A 15,675-nucleotide genomic window follows, 5' to 3' on the forward strand; every position below is an offset into this window, starting at 1 on the left:
CACTGCCCAGGTTTCAGTCCCTGCCCAGCCTCTCCTGGAAGCCTCCTCCTCCCTGTCTCCTGGCCTCCACACTCAGCACCCCACCCCGCCCCAGCCCTTTATTGCACAGCTGTCAGAGGGCCCTTTCAGCATCCCACTTTTATCTGTCATTCCTCAGCTTTGGAAGGTGCCAGCAGACAACCAGGGGAACCCCCTGACCCCTTACCCAATCTACTCCAAACCAGCAGGAGTCTCACCTCCCAAGACAGTCCATCATCCTTTGGGCTGCCTGCCCCCTCAACCCAACCCTTGGGGCCCTGCCTAGCTCTGGCTGGTCCTCATTTCCTGTCTCCTACGTCCTTAGAGCCCTACCTACGGGCTCTGCTTCCTGTCCCTTCAACACCCAGACCCATTTGTGCTCCCAGCTCCTCAGCTGCAGAATGCCTTCCCCACCCGTCGCAACCCCTGCAGGGCCTTGATGCTCTGCACTGCGGCTGGTCTCCAGGCAACACCCCCTGGCTAAGAGTTCCCAGGCCTGGTTAAAATTCTGACTCTGCCACATGGCCTGTGGCCTTGGATCAGTGACAATCATCTCTGTAAGCCTTACTCTCTCCATTTATGAAGCAGGGACAACGGCAGCCACCTCCTGGGACTGTCGTAAGGAGATTCCTTTCTCTTGCCTCCAGCACCCACTCTCCCTTCTTGTCGGTCACAGCCCCACCCCACTTTCCCTCGTGTGCTCCAGTGGGGCCACCTTGCAGGGTGGTTCCGAATGGGGGCTCTGGAGGCTGGCTGCTGGGTTTCGACATGGCTCCACTCTTCCTACCCTTGTGACCTCGAGCAGGCCACGTCACCTCTCTGTGCTTTTTTTCATCTTAAAATGGGGATGAGAGCACCTACCTCATGGGCCTGTGGTGAGGATAAATGATGTACTTTACCAGCACGTGGTGAGCACTCAGTAACTTGGTGATTCTTATGGCAGCTGTTATGTCCCATCACCACACGGCTGCTTTAAAGCTCTGCTGGGTGAAAACAGGCCTTAAAGCTTTTCTGGCCATTTTGCTGTGGTGTCCTCCATACCACAATTTAACCCCAACCCTTAGGTGGACCCATAGGCAGAACAGAGTTTTGAAAATGGAATTGCTCTGAAGAGAGGAAGGGCCACCTCTGTCATGCCCTGGAGAAGCCCCAGGCCTGGAAACCACAGCACCGCAGGCTCTGGGATGAGCTGACGGACACTTGATCCAGGGCCCTGAGGGCCGCAGCTAGAGCTGTCCCCAAGGCCATCCTCAGGGTGAACACAAAGGGCTCTCAGGATTCAGAGACCAAATCCTTTGCTAGTTCAACTAAAGTGACACCCGGCATAGGGCAAGGTTAGGAAAGACTTCACCAAGGCAGTGGCTTTCAAGCTGGGCCTTGAGAAGGAAGGGCATGACTTCAACAGGTGGGAAGCAAAGGACCAGAAGTGGGTGGGTGTTGGAGAGCAGGTGCTGCCCTATCTCGGTAGAGAGTGGGATGCGTGGAGAGTGAGAGTGTGGGGTCCCGAGGGCCATGGAGTAGAGGCACCACGGAGCAGGGCAGCGACCGGATCACTGGGGGTGAGCACGGGGAGCTTGGCAACGTGATCAGTGGATACGGTGGGGGCCGGGTCCAGGGCCCTGGTCTGTCAGCACTGACTCCCAATCCTACTGCCAAGTTCTTCCCAACAGGGAATATGGGAGGGGTTTCAATGTTCGCCTGCCTCAAGGAGAAAGCTTTGGGATGGTGGACGAGGCGTGGAGAACTCGCAGCGCTCCTGCTCAGAGCAGGATACACCCGAGGGATGCTGGCTCCTGCAAGCTCCAGGCCCTGGACGAGGACCCAACCATGTCCCTGGCAACCAGACCCCTTGCCAGGGGCAGAGGAACCCAAGTTCACCACGAAGATAGGAGCTGAAGGGAGCTCATGTCTTCAGTGAAACCAGGGACCACCGAAGGGAGAAATCAAGGACAAGCATGGTCTGGAGTTAAAACTCTTTATTGTCCTGCCCAGGAGCCCCGCACAAAGGAATCCGTGGAGCAGGGGTGAGGGGGGCAGCACAGGCCTGTCCCACAACTTGAAGTGAAGAGGGAGCTGTGGGAGGTGGGAGGAGACAGCTCCCGTTCAGCTCCCTGATGGCGCTGGATGCTCCGACGGCCCCCCGACATCTCGGACCCAAGGGGTGCCGTCACCAGTGCGAGGCCCGTACCTGGGGCCAAGGACAAGCTTTGTTACATCGCTCTGATCTGCAGGGGTCACTCTGGATACGTCAGTGTCACTCATCTCTCCAGCCTGGTTGGGGGAGCCCAGGCCCCAAACTGCAGGGGGGAGATGAACCCAAGTACTTGGAGGCCCTGGGAGAGCGGGAAAAGGGGGCTGCACGGGCTGGCGGCCGCCAGGAGCAGGGCACAAACTACCCCTAGTGCAGCTTCTGGCAGACATCTGGAGGGGGCCCGTCAGCCCTACTGGACCATTCTAGAGGCCCGTGGAGAAGGCCCCAGGGTGGCTGAGTTTATGCAGACTTCTTGGTGTACCTCCACCCTGGGACCAGAGTCCTGGCAGGAGAATGGGCTTCAAATCCAGCTCTGCTCCCTGTGCTGCCTTGTCTGGTGGGTCCAAATATCCTTCCCTCCCCCACCAGGCACTGGGCTGAGGCAGAGGGAGCCCAGCAGGCAGTGGCAGACACAGCTCTAGAGGGAAGCTAAGGCTTTTCCAACAGATGAACAAAGGGCGCCTCAAGGGTGGGAGTCACAAGCCTGGGAAGGAGGGGGCAGGGAGCTTCTGAGCGACCAGTGAGACACAAAATGCAAACACCTCCACCCCACGCTCATCCTCAGCCCTTATCCTACCCCACTGAGCCCAGACCCCTGGGCCCAAACCAGCAGGCCCATCCCTGCCTTCCAGGGCGAGGAGGAAGAATCTGGAACAAAAGGTGATGGCGGCGGCCTCCTCAGGAGCCTGGTGGGCCCAGGGCCATGGGGCAGCCATCACCGCAGGTTAAAGACCAGGCTGACGCTCAGGATGACGCCCAGCAGGAGGACAAAGGGCAGCCAGGTCTTCACGAAGGCGCCGATGCTGATGGAGAGAGAGGGGAGCATGGGAGGGAAGGGGCCAGTGAGTGGGCGTGTGGTCCAGCACACTGTCCTCCCACAAACCCAGACGGGGCCGCTCCCCCCAAGGAAGCTCCTGGAACCACCCCCCTCACCCCCAAACTCAGTCAACTAAGGGACTGGGTTAGGCCTGGTGCCCGCTGTGGAGGAGCACCAGCTACGGTCCTGGGCAGGGGCTGTTCCAGGCTCCTGGTGGAGATGTGACACCTCGCTGGGTGGGTACAGGAGACACGTCCACCCTCTGGGCCTTCCTGACTCCATCCACGATCGCCCCTGTGTCTGGGGAGAGGTCGCCAGCGAGAGGACCCAGAAGTCTTCAGTCTGGGTGGGGAAGCCAGAGTGCCCTCTGCTCAGTGCAGTGGGCGGGGAGGGGTCGGTGAGAGTTAGGCGGGGCTATGGCTCAGCCCGCTTCAACCCCGCCTCTGCCTCAGTCTCTGTGTGACCACAGGTCACAGGTCTTCCCAGGAGACCTCTAAAAGCCTTTGGACCAAAAAAGACCCTGAAAATCTCCTTCTCAGAAGCTCTTAATGATGAGCACAGCTGGAAGAAAGCCTGGAGAGGCAGCCGGGTTAGCCCAGGTGTGTGCTGGCTCCCCGGTGGGAGGGTCACTCCACCCCTCTGAGCTCCCTTTATCTGTGAATTGGGACCAAGGCCTTTGACCTCATAAGTCATGAGGCGGGGACTTTAAAGGTCCTCCCAGGCCACCACTGGGGCCCACCCGCCCAGAACCCTGCCTCTGATGAGGGATGCTGGGAGGGGACCCTATGGGGTCACCCATCCTCTTCTGAGGGTCCACCTGTTCACCGGACCTGAGCACAGGGCTCTGTACACACGCAGCATCCCTGAGGAGCCAGAATCATTATCTCCATTTTCCTAGGGACAGTTGCAGCTCAGAGAGGCCAAGGCAGCTACCCAAGATCTCACAGTGAGCAAGGGGCAGAGCTGGGCTTCAGACAGCACCGCCCTCTCCACCAGGAGCTCAGCTACAAGGGGCAGAGCTGGGCTTCAGACAGCACCGCCCTCTCCACCAGGAGCTCAGCTACAAGGGGCAGAGCTGGGCTTCAGACAGCACCGCCCTCTCCACCAGGAGCTCAGCTACAAGGGACAGAGCTGGGCTTCAGATAGCACCGCCCTCTCCACCAGGAGCTCAGCTCGTTGTTTTCCTGCTTTGTCCCTGCTGGCTGAAGGACCCCAGAAATGGCCCCGTTGGGATCCGTGGGAGAGTGGTCCCGGGGAGGGTGGCGGCGGCCAGGGGGACAGGCAGCGCACCTGACGTACTTCCCATACAGCAGGCAGAAGAAGCAGAGAGTCACCATGTTCCAGTTGGTGCTGTTGTTGTAGCGCATCAGGTTCAGGGCCAAGGCCACATGTGAGTGGCAGTTGTCACAGCAGAGACTGTGCTGGAGATGCAGGATGGGCTGGGTCAGGATGGGCTGCGGGGAAACCTCCCACCCTCGTTCCCGCCCTCAGGAGTGGCCCACCTACCATGCGGTGCTTGTACTCCTCAGAAGCGTCGTGCACAGCCGTGTCCCACGCGTTGGGCCCGCTAGCATATACCTGAGCAGGGTCCAGCTTCCAGTACCTGAGGGGGGAGAAGGGGTTCTGGGCACTGGCTCAGCTCCACGAATGTCCCCTGACGCCTGCTCTGTGCAGGGCCCTGAGCCGGGTGCTGAGGCTACAGGGGTGAGCCAGGTCCAGGGAAAGGGCCACACAGCAGACAACTGGAACAGTGTGACATGCCCACCACCATGTGGATCCTGGGGAGGATATGAACTCACTCAGTGGGGACGTGAGGGGCTTCCTGGGGGTGACACGAGTCCAGTGTGAAGGAGGAAGGATTAGCCAGGCGCAGAATGGGGAGTGAATATTCTAGGGAGAGGGAACAGTTTGAACAGAGAAAGAGGCACAGAACTGTGCAGTGTGTACCAGAAATTAAGAAACTGGGCACTGCTGGGGGATTCAGATGGAAGAACGGGGTGAGGGATGTTGGAAGGTGAGGCTGGAGATGCAGGGGGGCCATGTTCTGGGGGACTTGAAGGTCATCCTGAGGAGTTCATCCATCAGAAAGCATTCTCCCCATCTCCCCACATGGGAGACTAGGGTGAATGGGAGAATAGCTGGTGGAGCTAAAGTCTGTGAACCTCAAGCTGGGTGACACCCCAAAGGGTCTGGGCCAGGGGGCACTGGGAGGTCAGAGCGCCCTCTGGCTGCTATGTGGGGAATGGCTTGACAGAGGAGCCTACAGACTAGACCAGTGAGAAACCACCGTGGCCGGGACTTCAGCTGCTCAGGGGTTCCTGCCTGGAAACGGGTGTCCTTACAACTCTCGCTGAGGAGCAGTCTGGCAGCAGACACCCAGACCAGAGGCCCCTGGCTCACATCTCCACCTGCCTGAGGGAGTCAGCAGGGTTTGGAGAGCCCAGCTCCAGGCTGCCTATGCTGTGTGGGACACCAACTCCTCCTTGGGCTCCACCCTCCTGGATGCTGCCTTGGGCAACAGAGCATCTGATGCTGTTCTGAGCAGACTGAAGACTGAGGCACTGTCACCACAACTGAGGTGGGCCCCCAAGACAGAAAAAATGAAGTCCCCAAACCCCATGCAAACCAGCAATAGCTCCAGGAGAGACTAAACTGCCTTTATTCTCTCCAACCAGAACTTTCCAGCAGAGTTCCAAACCATGCCTCCCTCACACCTTAAATGGTGTGTTTGTTCCTTGAGGGGCAGGAGAAAGAGTCCAGGTTTTGCAGTGAGACAGACCTGCATGTGAGTCCCAGCTCTGCCACTTCCTGTGTGATCTTGACCAAGTCCCTTCCTTATCTTCACCTTTCCGAAGGAGCTGACAACACGACCTTGCAGGGCTGAGGCAAGGCCTAGATGGCCCGTGGATAAAGGACCCAGCCAGGGACTGGAGCAGGAGATGTGTGGTACAAGGTCAGATGTTCTGGTAGACCCTGGCTGCCCCCCTTCACCCCATCCTCAGGCTGCTGGCTCCTGCTGTGCCCCAGAAGGCCTGGCCTGCTGCTCCAGGTAGGAGGAACCTGGCTCTAGGGCCAATCACACGGATGTTCACCACTTACTTGGCAGGCTTCCCGAAGGCCATGTTGTCTTCCTGTTGAGGGACAAGAGCAGAGGTCAGTGGGGAGCCCGCATCCAGCCCAGCAGACAGACCTGGGTTGGTGGTGGAAGTGTCGTGACTTAGAAGGAGGTAAGGTGGGTGGGCAGAAGTGGAGCCTGGGCCCTGGTCTGGGGTTGGCGGGATATCTGAAGGGTCAGCAGCAGCTCTTCTGTGTGAAGAAGGCAGTGTGGCAGGAGTGCACAGAGCACTGTACCCGGAGACCAAAGACTTGGGGTACAGCCATGACTGCCTCTCTCTGTGGCTGCCAAGTAATTCTCTCACCCTCTATGGGCCTTATTTTCTCCAGGTTCTCTGGTCAATCTCTGGTCTTTGTCCATAGGGGAGTGGTCTCCTTCATGGTGTGAATGAGGACAACCTCTGACCTCCTGACCCGACAGTGGTGGCCCACACAGAATCTGGCAGTGTGACTGCAGTCAAAGCAGGATGTGGGGTGGGTTGGGGTGAGTGGGGTAGACACAGCGGTTGGGCCTCAAGAGGCCTGCTACGAGGGGGATGTTTTAGCCAAGTCCTATACCTGCCACACAAGATGTGGGGTACAGGAGTTACAAAGGGACAGATTCTGGGTTCAGAATCTGCTGACAGAGCTGGTCAAAGATGAATTATCATACACATATATGGCAGTGAAAGTAATGGGTATGAAAGACCTTTGTGGTGTTAAGATGATCATGACAAATATGAACATAAGCAGGCTGGTGCCACCACACCCATTCATCCCAGCCTGACGGAGAGGAAGCTGCAACTCGAAATAGGCAGGACGCTGCCTGCTCACCTGGCGCAAGCCTACTGCCCTATCTCGGGCACATCCCCAGGGAACAGACCTGAGAACACAGCTGGTTCATTCTAGAAGGTCCGCCCCCTCTTCTCCATGGCCACACCCAGGGAACCACATCAGCCTCCCCTGTGCCCCCGCCTTGTGACTCCCACCTTCTGAAGGTCCAGACACTTGGTTCCTGGACCAAGGAACCAGGATGGTCTGACTCTCCACTCTTGCCTCTAACCCTACCCATGTCTTGGTACCCCCGGGGTGGGCAAAGGGCTGGGTCAGTTACTTAAGAATCCTGGCCACACTGCCCTCCTGGCCTGTCCTGGAGGCAAGAGAAAGGGGAAAGGGGTCAAACACTGGTGAGAAGCAGAGGGCCGGACCAGGACTGCATGGCATCTGCATTCTCCTGCATATTGGGGAGACAGGAAGGCTGCCTGTGGGCAAGATAGGCTAGCTTTCCACTTGAGCCCTGGAACCCTCCAGAGGGGGGCAGAATGGGGACTCACCGACACAAAGTAGGGGCCCGCAAAGTCCCGAATGACTCCTGTGGATGTGCAGATGCCCATGTGGCCAATGATGGGGAAAAACCACCTGTGAAAAAAAGGACAGGGAAAGGGCAGAGCTTGTGGGTGTCTTTCAGCTGGTCAGACAGACGCTGGGAACACTCCATCCAGAGTGACAGCATATGAATATAACGTTGTGTGGTAAAGTGTCCATTAGGGTGGCGGCAGCGGGAGGGGAAGTACAGAAGTGGGGCAAGTGAAAGTGAACAGCAGAGCCGGGAATCGGTGCAGCCCACAGAACAGCTAAACTCAAAGGACGGCAACACTGAGTGTGGTGAGGAGGCGGAGCAACTGGAACTCTCTTCTCACTGCTGCTGGGAGAGTTTCCACAGCTTTCGAAAACTGGTACCACACCCTCTACCTCAGCAATTCCACTTCAGAGTATACATCCAACAGAAACAAATGCTTGTGTCCACCAAAGCCGTGGACAAGAATGTTCACAGCACCTTTATTAAAAAATAGCTGGAAACAACAGTTGTCAAAATTCACTGAACCGCACACTTAAAATGTATGCACTTTATTGTATGTGAATTATATCTCAATAAAGTTGATTAAAAAAACCTAGAAATAATCCAAATGTCCAACAATAGTAAAACGGGTAAGTAAATTGGGGTATAGTCATACAGTGAAATAGTAGGTAACAATGAAAAATAATAAACTGCTACGCACAACATGGATTCTCACATATACAAGCCAGAGTAAAAGAAAACTTACACAAAAGTGCATGCATATTATTGTGTTTATGTGAAGTTCAAGAAAAGGCAAAACTAATCTATTGTGCTGGAGGGCAGAAGAGGGGTTATTTCTGTGGCAGAACTGACTGGCACAAGGGAGCCCAATGGATACTGGAAACATCCTCTCTCTTGACCTGGGTGAATGAGTGCACACACATGCAAAATTCATTGAGCCGTATACTTAAGATTTTTACACTTTATGGTACATGTTATACCTCAATTAAAAAGTTTTCTAGGGCTTCCCCGGTGGCGCAGTGGTTGAGAGTCCGCCTGCCGATGCAGGGAACACGGGTTCGTGCCCCGGTCCGGGAAGATCCCACATGCCGCGGAGTGGCTGGGCCCGTGAGCCATGGCCACTGAGCCTGCGCGTCCGGAGCCCGTGCTCCGCAACGGGAGAGGCCACAACAGTAAGAGGCCCGCGTACTGCAAAAAAAAAAGGCTTAAAAAGTTTTTTAAAAAGTGTTGGGGGGCACTTAAACCAGCGTGTGTGTGTGTGTGAAACAATGAAGAAACAATGTGTGCAAGGGTAGAGATCAGGACAAAAGCATGATGCATTCCAGGAACTGAAAGTTTGATTTGTTTTTAATTCTAATTTTTATTTTTATTGGCTGTGTTCAGTCGTTGTTGCTGCACGCGGGCTTTCTCTAGTTGTGGCGAGCGGGGACTACCTTTTCATTGTGGTGCGCGGGCTTCTCATCGTGGTGGCTTCTCTTGTTGAGGAGCATTGGCTCTAGGCACACGGGCTTCAGTAGTTGCGGCACGCAGGCTCAGTAGTTGTGGCTCGCGGGCCTTGGAGTGCAGGCTCAGTAGTTGTGGCGCACAGGCTTCAGTTGCTCCGCGGCATGTGGGATCTTCCTGGACCAGGGATAGAACCCGTGTCCCCTGCACTGGCAGATGGATTCTTAACCACTGCGCCAACAGGGAAGTCGAAAGTTTGAATTTTTAAAAGCCATGGGCATTTATTTAGAAAACCCAAATCTCAGTTGGACCCTGATATGCAAAACGCATAGGAACTCCAGATCTGTCTGTAGTCTGAGAACCATGGCTCTACAGGAACTAGGTGCTGGAGAGACTGATCCAGTTTAAGAAGGACTCACAAGGAAAAAAAGAAAAAAGGACTCCCAGGGCCAGCAGCCACGTGCTGATTTGAAGGCTGCCTGCTGGGAGGTGGAGGCAAAAGCCACAGAGATATAGCCCAAAGAAACAATTACATGGGGCTGGGGCAGAGTCAGCAAAGACCTCACACAGGAGGTAACTTTTAACCTTGACCTGTGAAAGCACAGGATGTTGACAGGCAGAAAGCAAAACTCCAAGGCAGCAAAGTGCTGCGTGTGCCTGGAGAATGGGAGGGAGACAGGAGTTCAGAGGCTGTTCTGGAATACTGGCAAGAGAAGATGGTGATCCAGAGTACTGGTCAGGTGAGAAGCAGATGGCTTGAGAAGATCTTTAAAAGGAAGACTGGGCAGTTTTATGACGATAGGATAGAGCTCTTCCAGGTCTGCAGCTTGAGCACCGGGAAGGATGGTGGGGCCAGAGTGGTCTTTTTGTTTTTGGCTGTGCCGCATGGCTTGCGGGATCTGTTCCTGGACCAGGGATTGAAGCCGGGCCCCCGGCAGCGAAAGCGCCGAGTCCCAACCTTACTGGATGGCCAGGGAATTCCCCAGAGTGGTCTTTTAAGAACATGATCCAGATTCTGTCATTCCCTTGCTTTAACATCCATTACGGGCTTCCTATTACACTTATACTCCAAACTCCTTCCAACAGTCTGGCCCTGCTTAATCCTTGAAGTCACCTCACTCTTCTCTCTAGCTACACTGCCCAATTCTGGTTCGTCAGACACACCAAATCCTCCCACCTCAATGGTTTTTTTTACATTTGCCTTCGTCCCAGACACTCTTCTAGAGCTTCACATAGCTGGCTGCTTCTCAGCACTTAGGCCTCAGCTAATGGTCAACTCTGGAGGTTTCCCTTGACAGTGCCTTCTACAGTAGCCACACACGACCCCAGACACCCCAGATCCCATGACTCTGCTTTAATTTCGTCATAGTATCTACTGTTATCTGCAATCATCTTGTTTACTTACATGGTTACTGTCTTTCCCCTCTAGTATGTAAACTCTGAGAGAGCAGGGATTTTCTCTTATTGATTAGAGTAGCCCGCAGGGCAGTGCCTGGCACATAGCTGCAGCTAAGCAGTCACTGACTAAATGATGCATGAATGAATATCATGCATTTAAGAGTGGAGTCAGGCTCTGAGGTCAGACCTGGGTTGAGTCTTGACTGTTTTGGGCAGGCACTCACTCCCATCTGTCAGTGAGAGGTGAACAATGATGATGATGACCTCAATGGGGGGCGATTGTGAGGATCAAACAGGATATGCCTGCAAAATGCTTATGACACTTCCCTGCACTTGGTAGTTGCCCAATGTTGTTATCATGAGGTGTACAATAAATACCTGCTATCTGATTGGCTGGACGGGCTGGCGTACAATAAGTTGCTTTAGACTCATAGTGGCCACAGGATGGACACTCAGAACTATGGGAAAGTAGCTCCTCTGGCTTCTCAGGCCCTAATCTCAAGACCCATCTCCACCTCCCACCCTCAATTCCTTTCATCTGGTTGGGGAGAGGTCTGGGTTTGACCAATACTCCACATACCACGGCTTCCCCGGAAGTAGAAAAAAGGCTGGAGACAACAGAAGTCTGCGCCTGGGGAAGCCCCAGAGAAGAAACTCTCAAAGTATTTGTCAGTCTGGAAGCTCCATGAAGGCAAGCTCCAAAGCTGCTTTGTGGACTACTGTCTACTCAGACCTAGTACATAATAGGTCTTCAAGAACTATTTATTGAATGAATGAGTTATTGACTCTGGAGCTCTACCTGGTATAGGTAGACTATTTCAGTGGAAAAAGCCCTATGCTGGGTTCTAAGCCTTTATTTCCTCATCTATAAAATGAGGATGACAGTACCTATTTTCATTACATTGATAAAAGGACTGAATGAGACAGTGAATATAAAATGTTTAGAACACAGCCCAGAACAGAGTAAGTATCCAATCTTTTCTGTTTTTAGTAGTAGCAATAGCTGTTATCTGGCTTTTCATGCAGAATTATCAACACTTCTGAGGGGACAGACAGATCTCTGGATTCAGTTTCCCCCTCTCTGATCCACCCCCACCACCTCCAAAATCAATGACAGTTCCTTGTGCCACATCTATTCCTAGCTCTGCATTCTAGGTCAGCAATCACCACAATGTACTACAATGGTGAGTTCACCTGTCTCTCTCCTGCTGGAAGGCGAGTCCTTTGATGGGAACATGAGCCTTCTGATGGGGCAGTAGGCCTTATTCATCTTATGAACACCTGTAAATAGATCTGAATAGAAATGGGGTGTGTGCTGCTTCTGGCCCAGATGACTGGGGATCGTGGTGCCTCCACTCAATGTTGCTACCAGCTCTCCAAAGAGCAGAGGACTCCACAAACTTGTTTTTGAGAACAGGGAAAAACCAAAGAGATCTTGGGATAACAAGACAGGTTTTATCAAAACCAATACATTCCCTCCCAGTTATTCTCACGTTAACATTTTACTTTCTTCATAGCACGATTCACTATCAGTTCTTTTATTAGTTTACTTGTTTACTGTCTATCTCCTTCCACCATGATTTAAACTCTGTGAGAACAAGGATCATACCTGCTTTACTCACCACTGTATATTCTTATCACCTAGAACTACTCTAGGCACATAGGAGTCACTTAGCAGGTGTGTTAAAAAGAATACTGAGGGACTTCCCTGGTGGCGCAGTGGTTAAGAATCCGCCTGCCAATGCAGGGGACACGGGTTTGAGCCCTGGTCTGGGAAGATCCCACATGCTGTGGAGCAACTAAGCCCGTGTGCCACAACTACGGTGCCTGCGCTCTAGAGCCCGCGAGCCACAACTACTGAAGCCTGTGCACCTAGAGCCCGTGCTCCGCAACAAGAGAAGCCACTGCAGTGAGAAGCCCGCACGCCACAACGAAGACCCAACACAGCTAAAAATAAATAAATAAATTTATTTTTTTAAAAAAAGAATACTGAATTAATCAATGAAAACGCTTTCTTAAAATTTTTATTTTGAAAGGACTCAGACTTGGGTGTTCTTTTTTTAAATTATACATTTATTTACTTACTTATTTATTTATTTTTGGCCGCGTCGGGTCTTCGTTGCTGTGCACGGGCTTTCTTTAGTTGCGGTGAGTGGGGGCTACTCTTTGTTTGCAGTGACGTCTCTTTGTTGCAGAGTCTGGGCTCAAGGCATGTGAGCTCAGTAGCTAGGTTCCCGGCTTTAGAGCACAGGTTCAGTAGTTGTGGCGCACGGGCTTAGTTGCTCCGCGGCATGTGGGATCTTCCCGGACCAGGGATCGAACCCGTGTCCCCTGCATCGGCAGGCAGATTCTTAACCACTGCGCCACCAGGGAAGTCCAAGACTTGGGTGTTCTTAAACAAATGCATAAGCATTTGAAAACAGAACAACTGAAGTATTTTAACATAATACAAGAATTAAGCTCATTTTAGGATCAGCAACATATAAGAACAAAAATGATCCCTTCTCCACACCACTTGGCTCTTTTTGATACAGGGAACAAATCTATTCGTCAGGTGAGAGGGGACAGGATGTAATCGAACGAGAGCAAGTTATGGAGTCAGAAAACGGAGTTTGGGATGCTTTCGTTTACTGTCATGTGAACATGATCAAGACATTTAATGGTACAAATTCATCATCCGAGAATATAATTCCTGCCTTAGAAAGTGGTTGTGGAATTCAGAGGAAATGGGTGTGAAAGAGCTTGGCCAACTGTCCAGCACTGTGAGGAGTGGTTATTATCAGCTGTCAAGGCTGAAGCACGAGGGCAAACCAGCTCCCTACTCCCCCCTCCTCGTCCCCAAGCTCCTTGCTAAAAGGCGCCAGCAGTTTTGGAGCACCTGCTTTCTCTTCTGACAAAGGCTGATGCCATAGAAAGAACCCTGGTCTGGAAGGCAGACAGCCTGGGACCTAAATGCGCTTTGCAACTGAGATGGTGTGTGATCTTCAGCCTCATCTGTGAGACAAAGGACTGGACTCCCAGATCTCTGGGGGCCCTTCCAATGACGAAATCCCAGGAGTTGGTGTGGTCCCAATCAAACTCCCACTCTTGCCTCCAGACCCAGCTGGATGTCTTGCGTATAGGAAGTGACCAGCAATCATTTGTTTAACGAATGAATAAGCCAGTGAGTGAATGAAGATGTCTCTCTCACACCCAGTTAGGGGTCCCTTTTCTGTACGCCCACAGGTCCTTAGCTTCCCAGCCTCAGTACCTTTCCGCGGTCAACAACGGTCTTTCTCTCAGATCAGACCAGGTGTAATGAGGGAGGGGAGCTTGGCCCATTCACCAGCAGAGCTCGCACCGCGCGGGTGGCGGGGTACTGGTGAACCGCGGACCCGTGCGAAGGGTTTGCTGTGTGTCGGGGCCGGAGGCTGGCCCCGGGCCGCCGGAGGACGCCACGCGGGCCCGGCTCTCCCAGTCCCCGGGCGGACGCCGGAGGAGACTCACGTGAGCACCGGTATGGGAGTCCACACCACGCAGTAAGGGAAGCGGCTCCGCTCCACGTCCATGACGCCGCTGCCAGCACAGCTAAACTGCTTCTTGTCCGTCTCGGCCGCCGTCGGCGCCTCCACTTCCGCCATCCCGGGCGGGGGTGGCAGCGGCGGCGGCAACAGGAGTGGCGAACTCCCTTCCGCTTCCGCCATGCTGCGCGCGCCCCGCTCCGGCCTGCCCCTGATGCAGCGCCGGTCGCTCGGTGGCGTCACTTCCGGAAGGTGGGGTCCGCCAGGCTTGGCCTTCCCGCCGGGAATAGGAGCCGCGTCCTTCTTGGCCCGGCCCACCTCCTTCTGCGCCCGCCAGCCACGGGGGTTCGCGCTAGCACTGAACCGCAGCGAAAGGGATGCCCTCAGGCAGCGCGCAGTCTAGCGCGGGAGACTGACCTAGAACTCTGTAATTCAGTACGCTGAGGGCTCCTAAGAGGTGTGGTACAGTCTCCATATATTGAGCGCGACTTAGGTGCCACGCACTTGACTTGACGTACATTGTTTTAATCCCCATAAACTGCTTAGACGTGCGAATTTAGGTATTTCCCTCAAGTTACAAGTGAGAAACTGAGGCTTAAGAGGTGAGGTAAGTGGCCACGACTCAAACCCAAGTCTCTATCCCTTTTTCATTCTGTGGTCTCTTGCGAGGTAGTGGTAGCATAAAGGAAGGATAGACTAAAACAATGTGTGGCGTGTGTGCAGAAATAGGGGAAACTTGCCTGAAGATATTTGAGCTGAGCCTTGATGTTTGCCAGGTGGCTCGGGGATGGGGCTGGAGGGATGCGTGCAGCCGTGCAAAGAAAGAAAGGCCTTGCAGAGCAGTGTGCAGGAGTGTGAATATCACCTTGGCTGGAGTAAATCACAAACCTTAGATGTGATCCGATCCCTTCATTGTACAAATGGGAAAACTGAGGCTCAGGGAAGTTAAAGTAATTGTCTGAGATCACACACTATAAAGAAGCCAGGCTCAAATCTTGGATTCTTTGGGCTTTTTTACGGATGCCAAGATAGCCAAAGAAAATGTAATCTGCTGGTGTGGGAAGGGAAAATGGGGGGACAAAGAAGGAAGGCAGCAGCTAAAAATCATGCTAGTGGGAGGTATGGATAAATCCGCTGAGGAAGGTGGGAGATATGCCTTTTGGGGAAGGTTTTTCTTCCATTGAATTACCCTCCCTCAACACTGATCTATAGAAAGCCTGCTCTCCTGTTTTTAGAACCTAATATTTTAATGCATTTTGGAGGGGTATGTCTATCTCTGTTATGGAACTCTAAGTTCCTTAATTTCAGTAGCTAGCACTGTTCCTAGTGCAGAGCAGATGCCCACTAGATGTTTACTGATTTACAGAACGACTGGGTGTTTTATAAAGGCCTCACAGATATCACAGCTGAAAATGATTCTAACCCACTCAAAATTCTTTGAGTATGTTTATGCCGCTCCTGTGACCCATGTGTGTGATCCTTGATGGGCAACAACCAGCATCTGGCACATGTATGGAATAGATTAAGTGTGCAGTGCCTGTTTGTTGAATGAATAAATCACATCTTGATTCAATCACTATAGCTGTCCCATCTCTTCTGGAGGGTCTCCGAGGAAGGTCTATACCTTAGACATTCCTCTGCCATCACTGTCAACCCATAATTCTAGCAAAGGGCTGGTGGGTGCCCTTTAAACATTTATTGTTTGTAGGGATGAATACACAACCAAAGTCAGTCTTTCTTAGGGCCTGCCACAAATTTGATTGTACTAACACAAGTACCACATTTAATCTGACAA

The 15,675-nt window shown here is 53.1% G+C and overlaps 1 protein-coding gene across 2 annotated transcripts; it reads right to left on the reverse strand.

Moving 5' to 3' along the window:
- Nucleotides 1-1,979: 1,979 nt before the first annotated feature.
- On the reverse strand, nt 1,980-14,094 carry TMEM222 (transmembrane protein 222). Of its 2 annotated transcripts, none has more exons than XM_030873104.2 (6): nt 13,867-14,094; nt 7,514-7,598; nt 6,186-6,217; nt 4,593-4,689; nt 4,386-4,507; nt 1,980-3,072 (listed from the first exon to the last, which is right to left on the reverse strand). In XM_030873104.2, exons 1-6 carry the CDS (start codon nt 14,061-14,063, stop codon nt 2,985-2,987), a joined length of 621 nt encoding a protein of 206 aa, XP_030728964.1. In that variant the 5' UTR covers nt 14,064-14,094; the 3' UTR covers nt 1,980-2,984. The 2 variants fall into 2 exon arrangements, with proteins under 2 accessions (XP_030728964.1, XP_030728955.1); XM_030873095.2 differs by having other exon boundaries at nt 4,377-4,507.
- Between the last annotated feature and the right edge of the window lie 1,581 nt (nt 14,095-15,675).

The sequence above is a fragment of the Globicephala melas genome, chromosome 1 (genome assembly GCF_963455315.2).
Source record: "Globicephala melas chromosome 1, mGloMel1.2, whole genome shotgun sequence".
NCBI lineage: Eukaryota > Metazoa > Chordata > Mammalia > Artiodactyla > Delphinidae > Globicephala > Globicephala melas.

What these genes read in the sequence shown, in the direction of transcription:
- TMEM222 (XM_030873095.2), bottom strand. Translation starts at nt 14,063, where the DNA reads ATGGCGGAAGCGGAAGGGAGTTCGCCACTCCTGTTGCCGCCGCCGCTG. An exon ending in ACTCCCATACCGGTGCTCAC is followed by an intron (nt 7,599 to 13,866) that starts GTGAGTCTCCTC and finishes TTTTTTTCACAG; the next exon opens with GTGGTTTTTCCCCATCATTG. An exon ending in CTGTATGGGAAGTACGTCAG is followed by an intron (nt 3,073 to 4,376) that starts GTGCGCTGCCTG and finishes TCTCTCCATCAG; the next exon opens with CATCGGCGCCTTCGTGAAGA.